At 47.5% G+C, this 16,194-nt stretch overlaps 1 protein-coding gene across 15 annotated transcripts in view; it reads left to right on the forward strand.

Moving 5' to 3' along the window:
- Nucleotides 1-16,194, forward strand: part of PTPRK (protein tyrosine phosphatase receptor type K) — a 1,135,739-nt gene that overhangs the window by 1,091,875 nt on the left and 27,670 nt on the right. For all 15 annotated transcript variants that reach the window (XM_085611847.1, XM_085611842.1, XM_085611846.1 and 12 more), the window contains one exon: nt 6,663-6,826. In XM_085611847.1, the coding sequence (XP_085467973.1) occupies nt 6,663-6,826 (164 nt within the window). The remainder of the gene's footprint in view (nt 1-6,662; nt 6,827-16,194) is intronic.

Genomic DNA, 16,194 nt, shown 5'->3' on the forward strand with positions numbered 1-16,194 from the left:
TCTGACAGGCGATACATGGTAGAATGTCTCCAGTCCCATCACGACTGACGGCCAGATTTTGTAGTTAGTGCAGCTTCCCCCAGGGCGCAGATGGGTAATGTTACGAATAATCCGTGTGGGGGAGAGAGCATACAGCGGCGATTTGGCTGTATTTCTCTTCCAAAAGGTAAGGTTGAATCTTTTTAAGTGATTTAAGAATACGAAAGCCTGTATTTTCCACTTTCTGAATATGTAAATCAAGTACTGTTGAATGGTTGCATGTCGGGCAAATATGCAGAAAACATCCTGTTAAAATGTGACACTTTCTTGCAATGATGTCCTCCTACCTGCGTGTGCACACCTTGGGTGGTAAGTTAAGTGAAAGGCTTCTTCAGATGTGTAGTGACACAATCATCCTAACTGCTGAAACTGAAGTCACTTTGTAGAAATATAGGGCAAAGAAAGGATATCGGTCATGGACATTGTTAGAAATGGGGTTTCTGATTGACTAGAGTGTGCACCTAAGCCAGGCAGAACGCAGTACTCTAGTCAGGCAAGTAAATTACACATCAGTGATAACTTGTGCTCACCCTCTGGTAGCTTGGCACAGATCAGGCAGGCTTATCATTAAAAGCAATGTGTAAAGCATTTGTGGAACACACTAACACTGTAACACAATGAATACACCACAGAAAGAGGCTCCACACAGGATTATATAAAAATATGCTTTCTATAATATATATATCAGAAGACCAAAATGACATGAGTTACATGAGTAATGCAAATTACAGGATTAAAATGTTCCTGTAGGTGCAGAAAATAACCATTGCTTAATTATTACTTTCCATGCGGGTAAATTATAGGCTCTTTCCCCAGTGCACAGTATCTTTTAGGAACAGTCAACTATATTGCATGAAAAGCATTGGCACAGGAACATCTGGCCATTTCTGGGCTGTCATCCACAGAAGACCCAAACAATAGGAATACAGTGTATACATTTCCAGCTATGGACATCAACAGATATCACTTGTTAACCTGTAGCCAACTAGTTAGAAATGATAATATTCCTCTGTATACTGTTTAAAGTAAGCAGGTATGCTGTTTAAGATACGCAGGTATAGAACGTAGACCGTAGGAGTACCTGCGTGCTTCCTACACGAGATAGGGTGCTTTGGTAGCAAACATCCAAAGGACTTTCCTGAATGCTGCAAGTTGCAGGTGGCAGTACCATACCTTGCTTGGGGGCCTCTGTCGAGGTCTCGCCTTGTAATGCCACAATCAACCAGGGGTCCCCATTGTACGTCACAATGTGGGGGGGGGGGCACACCCACTTCAGGATTGCCCAGTGCAACCTTGCTTGGTTCTCCGCGGTCAGGGTAACAAAAATACAGCTGCCCAACACTCAGCCGTCCACTAAGGACCCCGGGGAGACTCCTGCAGGACCTCGGAGGTCCGATCTCCCGCTCTACACCCTCACAAGCAGGATGCAGCAGCACCTGTGGCAACAGAGCACCAATGAGGGAGTGCAGCATGGCAGTACTTCCCCGGCCCCACAGTACCTTCCTCTCCTGTCGAGCAGGACGACTGCCCACTACTGCGGGGATCCCGATCCAGATGAGCTGAGACAGCGGCCCCGTCCATGTAGCGAAAGGGAGTTACACCCCACCCCTGGAATCCTGGGCTAGGCGGGCTCTTCTCGGGGGCAGGACTCATGCTGTCAAGCTCCAAAGCCCTAGTAGGCAGGGCTAGGCAGCGCTGACGTAGGCAGGCATCCTTTGCGTTGCAGGGATTTCTTTCATCAGCCCGAGGCAGGGGCTTCCCCTGGAGCTGTGGCGGCTCTCTGACTTCGGATAGCGCGGCGTGGGGGTAGCCCAGAGCACGGAGGCACGTCCTGACCGGAGTGAAGCTCAAAGCGCCCCAAATTATCTAAAAGTAAGCAAAGATGAGCTCAACGGGCGCTGGCCAGATGGAGTGAGTAGAACACACAAACTGGCAAACACACAGGACCTCTTTGACATGCGCGGCTGCCTGACAGAGTCCCACTGCAGTGGTTCACAGTTGAAATCTTTTATGGTGCTAATATTTTCAAACTGGGGGCATGCTACTATGCCCTTGAAGAACACTTGTGGCATAAAGAGGGTAGCATAGTAGGCAGGCCAGCACACAAGTCCAATTGCAGAGTGGCAGTCTCTCCAGCAGGCAGGCAAGCACAACAAAGCAAGTCGTCCCAATGACTGTCCTTCTTAGCAGCACAGCAGTCCTCTGGCAATGTGTATATTGTAGACACAGCAGCGTCTGGTTACAAGTCCCACACAGTGTCTAAATAACATGGGGTCAGAGCCCCAGTGCTTATACTCAAAAATGTCTTTTATGAAGGGTTGCCTTCAAAGGAACCCTAAGAAATGTGCAGCAATCCCTTTCAACCCAGCCCTGGCTCCAGATGATCAGTAGGTGGTAAATCAGCACTTTGTGTGAGGGCAGAGCACAACCTATACAAATGTAAAGTGTGAACCACCTCTCCCAGCCCAGGAAGACTATCAGTATGCGTATGAATGCAGATGTATCCCCTGTCACACCAGCCTATCCTGTGTAGTGGCTATCTGGAAAGTATGCACCAAGTGCAGTTGTCACCTAGCTAAGACGTGCTTTTGGGGTCGCTTCAGACCAAGGCTTGGTTCTCTCTCTCTTGTGACTTGGTTGTGAGGCCTTCTGTTTTTTTTTGTATATTTCAAGGGTTCGGTATTGGTTGAAAAAACTTGTTGCCAACCTCGACTTTTGTTCAGAAAAATTGACGTGTTTTGTTTTTTGATTCACTATTGACTAATACTTCACTTAGAATGAGGGGCTTGCTGCTGCTGATGTAGTGGTGGAATGGGGTGCTTTTAAAGTAGTTTAGCGAGGGATGTGCATGAAAACGCTGTATGAAATTAAAAGATACTGCGGGAGACGTTGTTCGAGTTTGAAGATCAAATAAAGCAACAAAAGATGCCTGAATGGTGAATCAGGATCTACAGCACATGCTAACAGACCTTAGTTGAGAACATAAGGACATTCTCACCTGCTTTTAAACGATGGAGTACAAGGAATATATTAAACTTCAACACGAACAAGGGGATAAGGTGGAAAGACTGCTCACCTGGTTGCTGAAGGCAGACACCCCACATGTTACTATCGGAGCCATTCACAATGTTTTGGTGCTAAATTCACAACTCAAAATTAATGGTGAGTCTGCGGATTATTACAGGGTTTTTAGATGATATGAGGGTGGAACCAATGACAGCCCTGGATTATTTAGGACCGGTTGATATCCCCCACTCTCAACCCTCACAGGCACTGGAGTTAGATGCCCCTTCGACCCTAGAGGAGATTAAATGAGCTTTTCAGCAGATTGCAAGAGGCAAGACCCCAGTCACATACAGGTTCCCTTTTGAGTGTGTTGCTCCCTACCAAACTCATCGGGCTCTTTGGCTATTGCAGTTATATGAACAGGCAAGAGAGCGTTGCATATTGTTTGATTCCTTGAGAGAAGCACCGGTAGTGTTGCTCCTGAAACTGGGACGTGACCCACTCGGTGTCATGTCCTACTGCCCCATGTCATTATTAATTCTAGATTATAAGATCTTGGGAAAGGTACTAGCTAACCAGTTGACTTCCATCTTAGGGATAGTGGTGCACCAGGACCAAAATACTTTTTTTTCCTGGTTAGGACTACATTCCTGAATCAACTGTGGTTGTTCTGGACTATTGATGGGGTGAACAGGACCGGAACACAGTGCTGGGTGGCCTGCTTTTAGAGCAAGAAGGCCTTTGATAACCTCTGGTACCCACATTTACAGTCAGTGCTAGGTAGACTGGGCATAGGTCCAGAGTGCCAAAGTTGGATAGCATTGCTATACAAGACCCACAAGCAAGAGTCCGTACGGGGAGATATCATCTCAGATATCTATAGATAGGGACACCTCTCTCTCCCTTATTGTTCGCATTGACCATGGAAGCCCTAGCCTGTCTGTTGCGAACACTGGGCCCACAGTGGGGTATCCATATAGAAGGGACACCTCACATAGACGAGTTGGGCTGGGTGTCTGGACTACGGATTAATTGGAATAAGTCCTGTCTGTTTACTCTGCTCTGATTGTCCGAGCCCCCACAGCAGGACCTGCCAGGAGTGGAACAGCAGCGGAAAGTAGATACTATTAAATATTTCGGGGTGAAAATATATCACACTGAGCAGGATCATATTATATATTGATGGTAACTTGGAACAGGCACTGAATTCGATCAGGCAAACCTTTCTGGCTGCAGTTGCTTTTAACCCCAGTGTGTAGGGTTTCGATTTCAAAAATGTTTTATTACTTTGCTGCACTACCTGTTATACTTAAGAAGCCATTTCTCGCTGATCTGCAACATCTACTTACGTTGCTCATATGGGGTAATGGGAGACATAGGGTGGCGAGGCATACACTGTATACCATGATGCAAGAGGCAGGATTGGGAGCCCATAATTATTAGCTCTGTTATGCAGCGGGACAACTCCAGTGGCCTATGCGCTGTTAGGGGGGTTGCCAAACCCGGAGTGTAACTCAGTTCATGCTGAACTAGGCGAGCACCCACTCTTAGATTGGTTCCTTGCTGCCTGCCCTGGAGAGGCAAATACAATGTGCTACTGAAAGTGGCTTTGTGGTGCTGAATGACGTATATACATGGAGGTCGGAAGACAACCCTGGCCCTAAACCTTCCATTCTAGGCACCACTACAATGTCTGCTTTAACGAACTGTACCAAACTGATGGATGGAAAGCCACTGGGATTGTGATGTGGGGGGACCTAATGGTGGATAAGAAGTTAGTCATTTGAGGCCATGATGACCACATATGATCTAGGACCGGGACAGTTCCTTTTGTACTTTGCTCTGCGTGGGGTTGTGGGCCGAATGTGCAGATTAAAGCTAGACTTGCCTAACCTAGTGGGGCAGCTAGAGTTAATTCTAGATACTGAGTAGACAAAGCAAGTAGTAACAGGATTATACTGTGGACATCTGCAGGGTGGTTCCAGGGGCTCTCAGACTCAAAAAGACTGGTAGGAAGACAAACTGGTAACTTAAATACAGTTGACCTCATGAAATCGTTGCCTGGGTTCTGTCAAGGTGTCGTCCATAAACGTGACACTCCACTTTGCCTAATTTTATTATGTACCCCACGCTTATTTAACTCTACACTGGATAGGGTAAAAGTACATAGGTGCGTGGTCAACTTGTCCTAGTTTTCACATGGAGGGTGTAGGCTTTGTGAATATGGTGTGGACCTGTCCTAATATAGACACATTTTGGGTGGCGGTAGCAAAATGCATTTCCAAAGTGACTGCTTCTATTCTGCCCCTAGACCCACTTAGGTGCTTGCTGGATGTGCGTATGATTACAAAACGGATGAAGCCGCTGTTATGCTTCCAAAGCCTTGCTCTGGTCCTGGCAAAGAGCTGCATAGCCATGGCGTGGAAATCTGTCATGGCTCCAGCTAGAACCTCTGTTGCAGGGATGTGATGCCTTGGGCGGAAGCGGAGTTGGTTGTTGGATGTTAGCTGTCAACCAATTGACCATTGGGAAACTCATCTTGAAAAGATAGAGCAGAAATCGGACTCACGCCCACTGTGTTGGGTGGCTGTAGGGAATGGGAGAGAGGGATACCCATGTACAGTCATGACTCGGCCAATGGTGTATCGGCAACCCGGAATGCTGGTGGGTCATGGGGAAGTTGGACCTAACCACATGTCTGGACAAACTGATACATCATGTTGCTAACATGTGGGGACAGGGGCGGGGGAGAGGTGGATGGCAATAATCAGAAGTGTGTATTGGATTAGTGGAGGAGAAGGAATGTTGCATGTGATACAGTTGTTATAATAGTTACTTTATATATGTTATAAACTTAATGGGTCAAATCATAACTGAGGCCTCATGCCTACATAGTCATGTGAGCTATGTAATGCGAACAGTTTATAACACAATAATGTATTGATTATTGGCTATATGTCTAAATGCACAATGTTGTATATACATGTTACAATATGAAAAATTCAATAAAAATACATAATAAAAAAAATCAAAGTAAACTGGCCAAACAGCGTGGGGAAAAAAAGTAGTATGAGGATCATGGTTTTATTCCAGTGTTCATAGCAGGAGGAGAAGCTAGCAGAAAAAATAGGTGAATTGTTGGTTACCTTTATGTAAGTTTGTTCGAAGAGAAGTAAAAAAAAGAGTATATTCAAAAGTGCCATAGGAAAGGATTGCTAATTTAAAGGAGTGGAATGCATGTACAACTCCAAAGTAAGGTATAGTAGGTTGTGTCACATTGGCTACGAGATTTGGCAGACTGGACGGCGATTATTGCTATCCAGTGCTGTTTATTTGTAAATGCCTTTTCTATGTGATAAGATTTTAATTGTGCCCAGTGTTCTTCATAATCCTCGAGGCATGCAGGTTGCAGTTTCCATACCCTAGCATTTCCTTGTGTGTAAGATTCATATTGCATAAACTCCTTCATACGTTCGTTTGGCCCAACTGCATTTTGTAATATGCTTGTGTAGAATTTGGAGCATTGATTCTGCCCTTGACTCTGGCTTAGTTGATAGCTTGTTCATTCAGCATGTAGTTGTAATAATATACAATGTGTTTTTTTTATTATAACAAAGCCGCAGGAAGGGTATCTGATGGTGCAGCAGTTCCAGTACCTGGGATGGGCTTCACACAGAGAAGTTCCAGGTTCCAAGCGATCATTCCTGAAGTTGATTCTCCAGGTTGAAAAGTGGCAGGAGGAATGTGATGAAGGTGAAGGTCGGACCATTCTTCACTGCTTGTAAGTGAATAAAGAAGCGCAGTTGCAACGTGGATATATTTATAATCTAGTGTGTTTTTTAAAGTTGACTTTACTGTGTATTTCTTTTGTTGAACATTTCCTTTAGAGATCAACTTATTGATGTCTGTGTTTCATTTTAAGATCTTCAAACATTTGGAGTAACTATTACTCATTTCCTTCTTTTCATTGGACAGGTAGACTTCAAAGAGACAAACATAGTGGTAGTCTTAAAGGAACAGTATTCCAGCACAGTATGGAAACAAACATTAAGGCCCAACTCTTCTTTATAAGGTATCTGTGGCATAAGCGAGTTTGGCACATAGTGGAATTGAGAGAGCATATTGGATAGTCAAGGATTTCTCCTGCAATTACAGAAAGTCAGACCTAGAGAACTGTGATTCATCAGTGCTTGGAAAGGGATGAACTTCCCAACCCTCAATCCAGAACTTTCAACTGACTCATCGTGGTTTGACTGCCAAATTGTTGATACTGGTTCTTTAAAAAAGAAAAAAAAAGCCATATCCTCATCCTGTGTCAGTCATGAAAAGTGTAGAGGGAGATACCAGGGGATGTATCCAAGCTTTATTAAATTCAACACTAAACCACCATCCTTCATATTTCACTTGGTACCCTTACAGTGTGACCAGTTTGTTCAATTGCCTTTCTAAGTGGGCCACCTAGATGGTTCACCAAATCTTGTGTTGATGTGTTAAGAGGTTATGAGGCAACCACAACGCGTCCTGCTTCTGTCAATAGCCATCTGCCCTATATAACAACCTTTAACCTATTTTTGGTGCTTACCTAGCCTCCAACATATTCAAGTGAACGACATTGAGCTCTAACCAGTCTAAATGATATGCTGTGACATTGGAGGTATCCACATTGTATGTAACAGCCCACTTGACATCTTAACCTTTGGAAACAGTAACTTTGGTACACTGTTGCTGCAAATATATGTACCCCAAATGTATTGTGATGTTATTTGCCAATTCGTTACTTGTGTCACCAAACCAGGTATTTATATTGCTTAAGCTAATTTTGGCTGGAAAGGGCATTGTGACCACTGGGTCAGTAGATGAATGAATTAATGAATGAAATATTTGTCAAGCGTACAGCTGTCTGAAAGACGTCCTAGCACTGTAAATGCTGAAGGGGGATCTAATCGGGAATAATTAAGCTGACTGAAACAACTATTAGTTCATTTGGTGATTCACAAATTTTTAATGGAAGGGCATTCCAAAGCTGAGGAGCTAGAAAGGAAAAAGACCATCGGCCTAAATGAGCCCAACAAACTCTCTGGATTGCAAGTAGAAACTTACTTGAAGATCTGACAGATCTAGTGGGAAGGTATGCTTGAATTGTATCCCTCAGATAAAGAGGGCCTATGTTGTGCACTGCTCTAAAAGTGATAAGATATTTAACATGGATATGTAATCTTACTGGAAACCAGTGTATGTGTCTCAAGTACTCTTAGACAGTTTCCTGTCTCGGAATCCCTAACAGGAGCCTATTTGCAGAATTTTGTATTAGCTGCAGCCGGTTCAAAAGACATTCTGGAGGGCCCAGATAAAGAACATTAGTATAATCGAGCCATGAGATAATAAGGGATTGAACCACGATTTTCCAAGTGAATTGGGGAACTATCCTTTGATTTATTTTAGGCTTTTTAAGAGGGCACAACAGGTGCCAGTAATTGCCTTCACATGTGGAGCATAGGACAGCTCCTTATCAACTTTGACCCCTCAAGTTCTGGACATCCTCCACAGGAATGGGGGGGCGAGGCCAAATTCCGACAGCCATCTTTCAATTAACCAAATTGAAGGAGAACTGCGGAAGAGCAGTATTTCTGTTTTAGCCGAGTTGTTTCAGGCAACTGCTCTTCATTCAATCATCCACTTTTACCAGGCAAGATTGAAACGAGTTCTGAAGTTCATTATTAACCTCCGAGAAGGAGAACAGAAGTTGTGTCATCACTGTATGGCAACACTTTAAGACCAAATTGGCCGAATGAGCTCTGCTAGAGGCGCCATATAGACATTGGAGTGTAGGGCTCAAAGCTGAGCCCTGCTGGACTCTTTGCTTCCATAACTTGGGAAAAAGATGGAAAGGGCCGCAAATCCACGGTTTGATACCGATTAGATGGGAAAGATTTCAGCCATAAGGCAGACCCGCAAATGCCAGAATTTGCTAGACACTTTAACAACTTTAACAATGTCTGATGGGATACAGTGTCAAATAAAGCAAAGAGAACTAATAATACGACTACATCTATATGTCCCTGATCAGCTTTATAAAGTCAGAGAACCTAATAGAGCAGAGTCCATGTTGTGACTAGGTCTAAATCCCTGCTGAGTGAAATGCAAAAGATTATTTGAATTCAAAATATCTGAAAGAGACACGTTAGTGATAGATTCCGTACCTTAGAATATCCCCAGGCGTCAAACTGGATCCGGAAAGTTTTCGTCAGCAGTACCCCTGCGCGTCGGTAGGCGTCGTTGTGCAGCTCCGCGTATGTCGCTGGCATCGTAGTTGCCAAGATGACGTCATCGGAGCTACTTAGACGTGCCGAAGCACGCTGACGTCAGTTCTTTCTTTTTCCGCGCAGATCCGAGAGAGAGCTGTACCACTAGTTAAAAGTTTTAACTTGGTTTCTGACAACTTGTTTTGTCGAGTACTTGACTCCTGGTGCAGTAGGGATGCCCGGGTCTAAATCCTGTCGAAACATGTCGGTAGCGGACCCGCACGACGTGTGTCTCTTCTGCTTGGGGCACGCCCATGACCCAGAGGCGTGCCCCGATTGTCGGGCCATGGCGCCGAAAGCTTTGCGGGAGCGTTCCCGAAAGTTATTGGTCCGTCAGTCGGTTCCGTGCCGATCAAGGTCCCGCTCACATGGGAGGTCGAAGGACCGGTCGCGGAGCCATCAGCATGGCTAGCCGGAATCGGGGACAGGAAAGTCAAGGCGCTATAAAAAGTCGAAGAAGCGACGTCGCTCCTCCTCTACCCCTCACCGGTCGCAGGACGCGGTGGAGGGGATGGTCGGTCACTCCCCCGCGGCTCCGTTGGAGCCTCCGTTGTTGCCTGCGGCCTACCCACCTTTACCGGGGCTGTACGCGGCTCCGGAAGGAATACAGGTCTTCCTGTCGCCCATGGGCCGTTTATTTGCCCCGTGGAGCCCTCGGGTGGCTCTGCCCCTGTGCCGCCGCCTTAGGGCCTGATTACACTGGCAAGATGCCCTGAGGTGCCGCCGCTGGCTCCGGCCTCTGCGCCGCCGCTGACTCTGGCCTAGGCGCTGGCCTCGGTGCCGGCGCCGGAATCGGTGCCGCCGTCGGGTCCGGCCTCGGCGCCACCGTCAATTACGGCCTCGGCGCAGCTGTTGGCTCTGGCCTCGGCGCAGCTGTTGGCTCTGGCCTCGGCGCAGCTGTTGGCTCTGGCCTCGGCGCAGCTGTTGGCTCTGGCCTCGGCGCAGCTGTTGGCTCTGGCCTCGGCGCAGCTGTTGGCTCTGGCCTCCGCGCAGCTGTTTGGCTCTGGCCTCGACACAGCCGTCTGGCTCTGGCCTCGGCGCCACTGTTGGTTCCGGCATTGGCACAGCCGTTGGCTCCGGCCTCGGCAACTCCGTTGCATCCGGCGTCGGCCTCGGCACCGCATCAGGCGCTGGACATGGCATTGTTGCCTCCAGACCGCGATCTTAACTCTCCAGAGAGAGTAGCGGAGTCTATTTTCAGTGTTCTCTATTTTGTTGGAACGTCATCACGCTAACGTTAAAATCAGGAAGTTTATTCCCGCCATTGAACTTCCATTGTTACGCACCGATTCGACTTAGCCCATAACGGAACCTGCTTTTGATGTATCTTGGTAAGCAGCATTGAATTATATCCCTGTGGTAACATCAAGAATTAGTGTTTAGCGGTCATCATTTCTTACCTGCTGTACACATTCGGCAGGTAACACGGCACTTCCTTTACCACCGGCAGCTTTGACACGGACGGCCGTACATGGGAAGTGAAACGGAGTCCCTCCATTCATTGAAAGTTGTTTCAAAACATTCTATCCAGACGGTTGCATTCGCACATATCTGGAACCTTCACAAGGTGAGCTATGGTTTAAACGCACGAGCGAACTGTAGAGCGTTTTGGTCTTTTCTCAAAAAACAGTTACAACAACTAAGCTTTTCAATTTCTAGGCACCCCACACTGGGTAATAGAGAGAATCATGTTTATTACTGCAAATACAGCCGACAGGTATGTAGTGGTTAACCGCAGTGAATTCTTGAGAATAATTTACACACCAGTTTGAGAGTCTTAGGTGTTCAGGATGAATTTTTATCACTGTGTTTCCTTATAGTGCTTGGATCTCTTGGAATTTAGATCATTTGCGTCGAAAAAACCAGGTATCATAAATAACATTGAATGTGTTTCGATCACTTTGGTGAGGGGAGCACAGTGCCCTCATATCACAATAGCATTTAATATTACATCTGATCCAAAAAAGTGCAAGGTTTGAAAATGATCTCCTTTTTCTCTTTACAGCATACCCCTGACGAAGGGACATAGCGTCCCGAAATGCATTGGGTGTTTTATTTCGTTTCATTCAGAAAATATGTAATTCAGTTAATCTCAGTTTGTTTGTATAAACAATTGAAAAGCATGAAAGCATATTTATATGGCAATTTATATTTTGTTCGGAAATTATTTTGATTAAAAATCAGAACTGAACGCAAGAAATATTCAATCAGCAGTGCAGATTGCAGTCCTAGTCATTTCCCAAAGTCTAGTCCACTCATTTGATTGTTGCCTCCAGGGCCAGACTGCATAGTCTGCCTTCTCCAATTCCGAGGGGGGACATTTTTTCCCCTTCCCCGAGCCCCTCGTCATTCTCGGCGTCTCAAACAGCCAGGGACCAAAGGGGGTACAAGAAGGGGTCTGAGGACCTTCTCGCAGCTCGGTGGGAGGATGTACTAAACTAGATTGGCATCACGGAGAGTCCCAGCAAGCTGAACTTATCTCCACACCCTGATACACTGTCCTCTTCTTCCGTAGCTCTGGAGGTGGTTGGTTCATTCTGTGGTGTTGTGTAGGGGAGGCTCCTAGCCTCAAATTCCCTACAGTGCCTATCAGGGCTCTCCTGACTGCAGTGTTTCAGCAGCGGCCTCCTCCACGGAGCCGCTATTACCCTTCAATAACGCACTTGAGCCTAACATAGGGACTCCTGTGGATACAAGGCAACTCCAGTTTCATCACACAACATCTAATGTCAGAGTGGCTAGTTGTCCAAGACACTGCCTCTCCAAGTGCCATTTGACCTCTATTCACACTCTGTGTGGAACACGGTGGCACAGGTGCTGCCTCAGTGTCTAGCAGAGGCTTGCAAGGTGCTCTCCCAAGCAATTGTCGAGGGCAATGATGCGGCAAGGTTTACCATCCATTGTGGTCTTGACTCCGCCTCCTCCATAGGCAGGGCAATTTGCATACAGCAGCGCAGCTGGGAACAGGGGACCCGCACCAATGGGTCCCGGGGCTAGCGGGCAGATCGTTCCTAGATCAGTCCTAAAGACCTTCATACTCTGCTGTTTCAGTCCAGTGTTTAGGACCCACCCCACACCAGCGGGCGGCAGGATTCGCCATCACCTCCCCCACTGGCGCGCCACCACTTTGAACAGGTGAGTTCTGCAAATGGTCCGAAGGGGCTACTGCCTCCCCTTCGACACTACTCCTCCCGCCATGCCACCTCAGCACCACCACATGTCAGGAGATCACTTGACACTTCTCCAGCACGAGGTTGCGACCCTCTTGGCCAAGGGGGCCATTGAGCACGTTCCAACGTCAAAAGTAGGTTGTGGTTGTTACTCTCACTACTACTTAATTCCAAAGGAGGACAACGGCCTACGTCCTATCTTAAACCTCTGAAACGCCACTCGCTTCCTCCGGCAGGAGAAGTTCAAAATGCTCACGCTTGCTCAGGTCTTGTCTGCCCTACACCCGCAGGACTAGGTTGTACAATTCGACTTCCAGGATACTTATTTTCATAACCCCCTCCTGCCGGCCTACCGGTGTTTCCCGCGGTTCATAGTAGGCCACGAGCACTTTCAGTTCACCGTGCGGCCCCTCAGGTGTTTATGAAAATGATGATGGTGGTGGTCGCAGCTCATCTGCGCAGATCAGGGGTTTCAGTCTCCCCCCTATCTCGACAACTGGCTGTTAAAGGCGGACTTACCCAGGCAGTCGTCTCCCACCTCCAGTCAACGGCCGACCTCCTGCATTTTCTGGGGTTCTCCATCAACGTGCCGAAGTCGCATCTGATCCCCCTCTCAAAAGCTCCTCTTCATCGGAGCGGTTCTGGACACAGTGCAATTTCGGGTTTATTCTCCTGAAGAGCGAGCCCGGGACCTTCGGGCTATGATTCCGATCTTTCAGCCCTTGTCCTGGGTTTCGGTCAGGAAGGCACTGAGGCTGCTGGGCCTTATAGCCTCCTGCATCCTGCTGATCAATCATGCCAGATCGCATATGCGGGCTCTGCAGTGGGACCTGCAGTTCCAGTGGACGCAGCATCAGGGAAACCTGTCCGACTACGTCCAGATCTTGGATGGCACTGCACAAGACTTGCAGTGGTGGGTCTCGGACCAGCATTGGGTCAGCGGCAGATCCCTCTCCCTTCCCCAACCGGAGCATACAGTGATGCCAGATGCGTCCCTCCTGGGATAGGGGGGCCACATGGGAGAGGCGAAGATCAGAGGTATCTGGTCTCCGGCGGAATCCGAGCTCCTTGTCAATCTTTTGGAGCTCAGGGAGATCCTCCTTGCACTGAAAGCATTCCTTCCCTCTGTCCAGTGGAGAGTAGTGCAAGTGTTCACAGACAATACCACCGCCATGTGGTACTGCGACAAGCAAGGCGGGGTGGGATCGTGGAACCTATGTCTGGAGGCTCTGCGCCTCTGAAAGTGGCTAGAACGCCAGGACATTTTCCTGGTGGTTCAACGCTTGGCAGGTTCTTTGAACTCCAGGGTGGATGAACTCAGCCGTCGGTGCATAATGGATCAAGAATGGCGTCTTCGCTCACAGGTGGCACAAACTTTTTCTACAGTGTGGAAACACTTGGTTACATCTCTTTGCCACCGACGAGAATGCGCACTGTCGTAGTTCTGCGCATTGGGGTTTCCTAGGCGGCCCTCGCTCAGAGCCGCTTTTCATCGCAAGTGGAGTTGCGATCTGTTGTATGCCTTTCCGCATATATCACTTCTTTTTTTTTTTTTATATACTTCTAACTAAAGTGCTGAAGAAGATCAGACGCGACCAGGCCCAAGCCATTCTTGTGGTACCGAACTGGGCTTGAAGAGTTTGGTCTCCCATGCTACTCCATATGAGCGTGGATCCCCCGATCCGGGTGCCTCTTCGGGAGGATCTTCTGTCACAGCAGCAGGGGACGGTCCTCCACCTGAACCTGTCCAGCCTCCACCTCCTTGCGTGGAGATTGAGCGGCGACAGTTGATACCTTCTGAGATGCCTTCTGAAGTCTCTGATGTCATTCTGCAGCCAGGCGTCCCTCCACTAATACGGTATACACCTTCCGGTGGAACAAATTTATGGCATGGTGCACAGCGAAAGCTGTAGATCCCCTTTCTGCCCCTCTTTCTGAGGTCCTTTTGTTCCTTCTCTCTTTGGCCCAGCAGGGCTCTGCTCTGGGCACTATTAAAGGCTACCTTTCTGCTCTTTCAGTCTTTCTCAGGCTTCCTGATCAGCCCTCTCTTTTCAAATCCCCTGTGGTCAATAGATTTCTCAAAGGCATTACTCACCTATTCCGTTTGTAATGCTTCAGTGGGACTTGAACCTGGTTCTCACATACTTAATGTGCGCTCCCTTTGAGCCTCTTCATAATTTTACAAACTGTCTTCCTGGTGGCTATCACCTCCGCTAGGCGTGTGAGTTATCTCCAGGTTCTTTCCTGTAAACCTCCTTTCCTGGCGGTTCATCCGGACAAGGTTGTGCTTCGACCACGTTCCTCCTTTCTACCAAAAGTAATCACTGCCTTTCATCTGGGGCAAACTGTCACTCTGACCACTCTCTTTCTGCCTCCGCACCCTTCCAGAGAGGGAGAGAGGCTCCACCGTCTGAACCCAAATGTGCGCTTTCATTCTACCTCAACCGCACACACCAGTTCCGGGTGGATGACCAGCTCTTTGTTGGCTATGTGGGCACCAAGAAAGGCCAGGCTGTGCACAAATAAACTGTCTCACGCTAGGTTCTCTTGTGTATTCAAGCCTATTACTCTTTGGCTAAAAAGGAACCTCCGGTAGAGTTGCGCGCCCCTTCGACCAGGGCGACAGCAGCTACTACAGCATTGGGACACGGTGTCCCACTGCAACACATCTGTCAGGCGACCACGTGGGCCTCGCTGCACACTTTCACTACGCATTATTGCCTTGACAGTCAAGTCCAGAGAAACTGCTTCTTTGGCCGTTCGGTTCTCTGTGACTTTCTGATGTATTCACACTTTGCAGACTCGCCACCGGGGTTGGTATTGCTTGGGTATGTATTCTAAGGTAAGGAATCTATCACTAACATGTCTCTTTCAGATGCACAAGTTACTTACTTGTGTAACGATATATCTGTAAGAGACATTATTTAGTGATAGATTCCTTACTGCCCGGACCATCCTCCCCATTCTGCGAACTGATCTCTAGGGTTTAGGTCATCCCTTTTAGGGCCCTAGTTTTAATGCACCAGTAGTCTGTCTCTGGCATGGCTCTGCGTTCCTGGCACGGAAAGTCGTGTACAGAACTGAAGTCAGCGCGCGTGGGCACGTCTAAGTAGCTCCGACGACGTCCTCTCGGCGACTACGACGCCAGCGACGTATGCGGAGCCTACCGACGCGCAGGGGTACTGCTGACGAAAACTTTCAGGACCCAGTCTGACACCTGGGGATATTCTAAGGTAAGGAATCTATCACTAACTAATGTCTCTTACAGATATTTTGTTACACTAGTAAGTAACTTGTGCAACAGGTTCATCTATTCACCAATTTCTCCAACATTTTAGAAAATGTTGGCAGAGGTGAAAAAGGTCTGAAAATAGCCAGGACCTCGGGGTCAGCTGAGGGCCTAATCAGTAAATAAATTGTACATGTTTCCAGTTTCCAAGGCTTGTTGTAGTGACTGGCTAAATAAGTCATTTAAAATTACTCACCTTGCTAAGATTTTCAGGGGACATGGATCTAAACATTGTTCCAAAGGATTATATTTTGATTTTTCAGCTGCAGGAGCCATATTGAGGTGCAAATGGTTGTGATCTGACTGACACTTTACATCTGCACAATTGTTTCTACTGCGGCATGCAGCCAGTTGCTGATTGAAATGGCATTTTGATCAATATTCCCCT

The sequence above is a fragment of the Triturus cristatus genome, chromosome 6, assembly GCF_964204655.1.
Source record: "Triturus cristatus chromosome 6, aTriCri1.1, whole genome shotgun sequence".
NCBI lineage: Eukaryota > Metazoa > Chordata > Amphibia > Caudata > Salamandridae > Triturus > Triturus cristatus.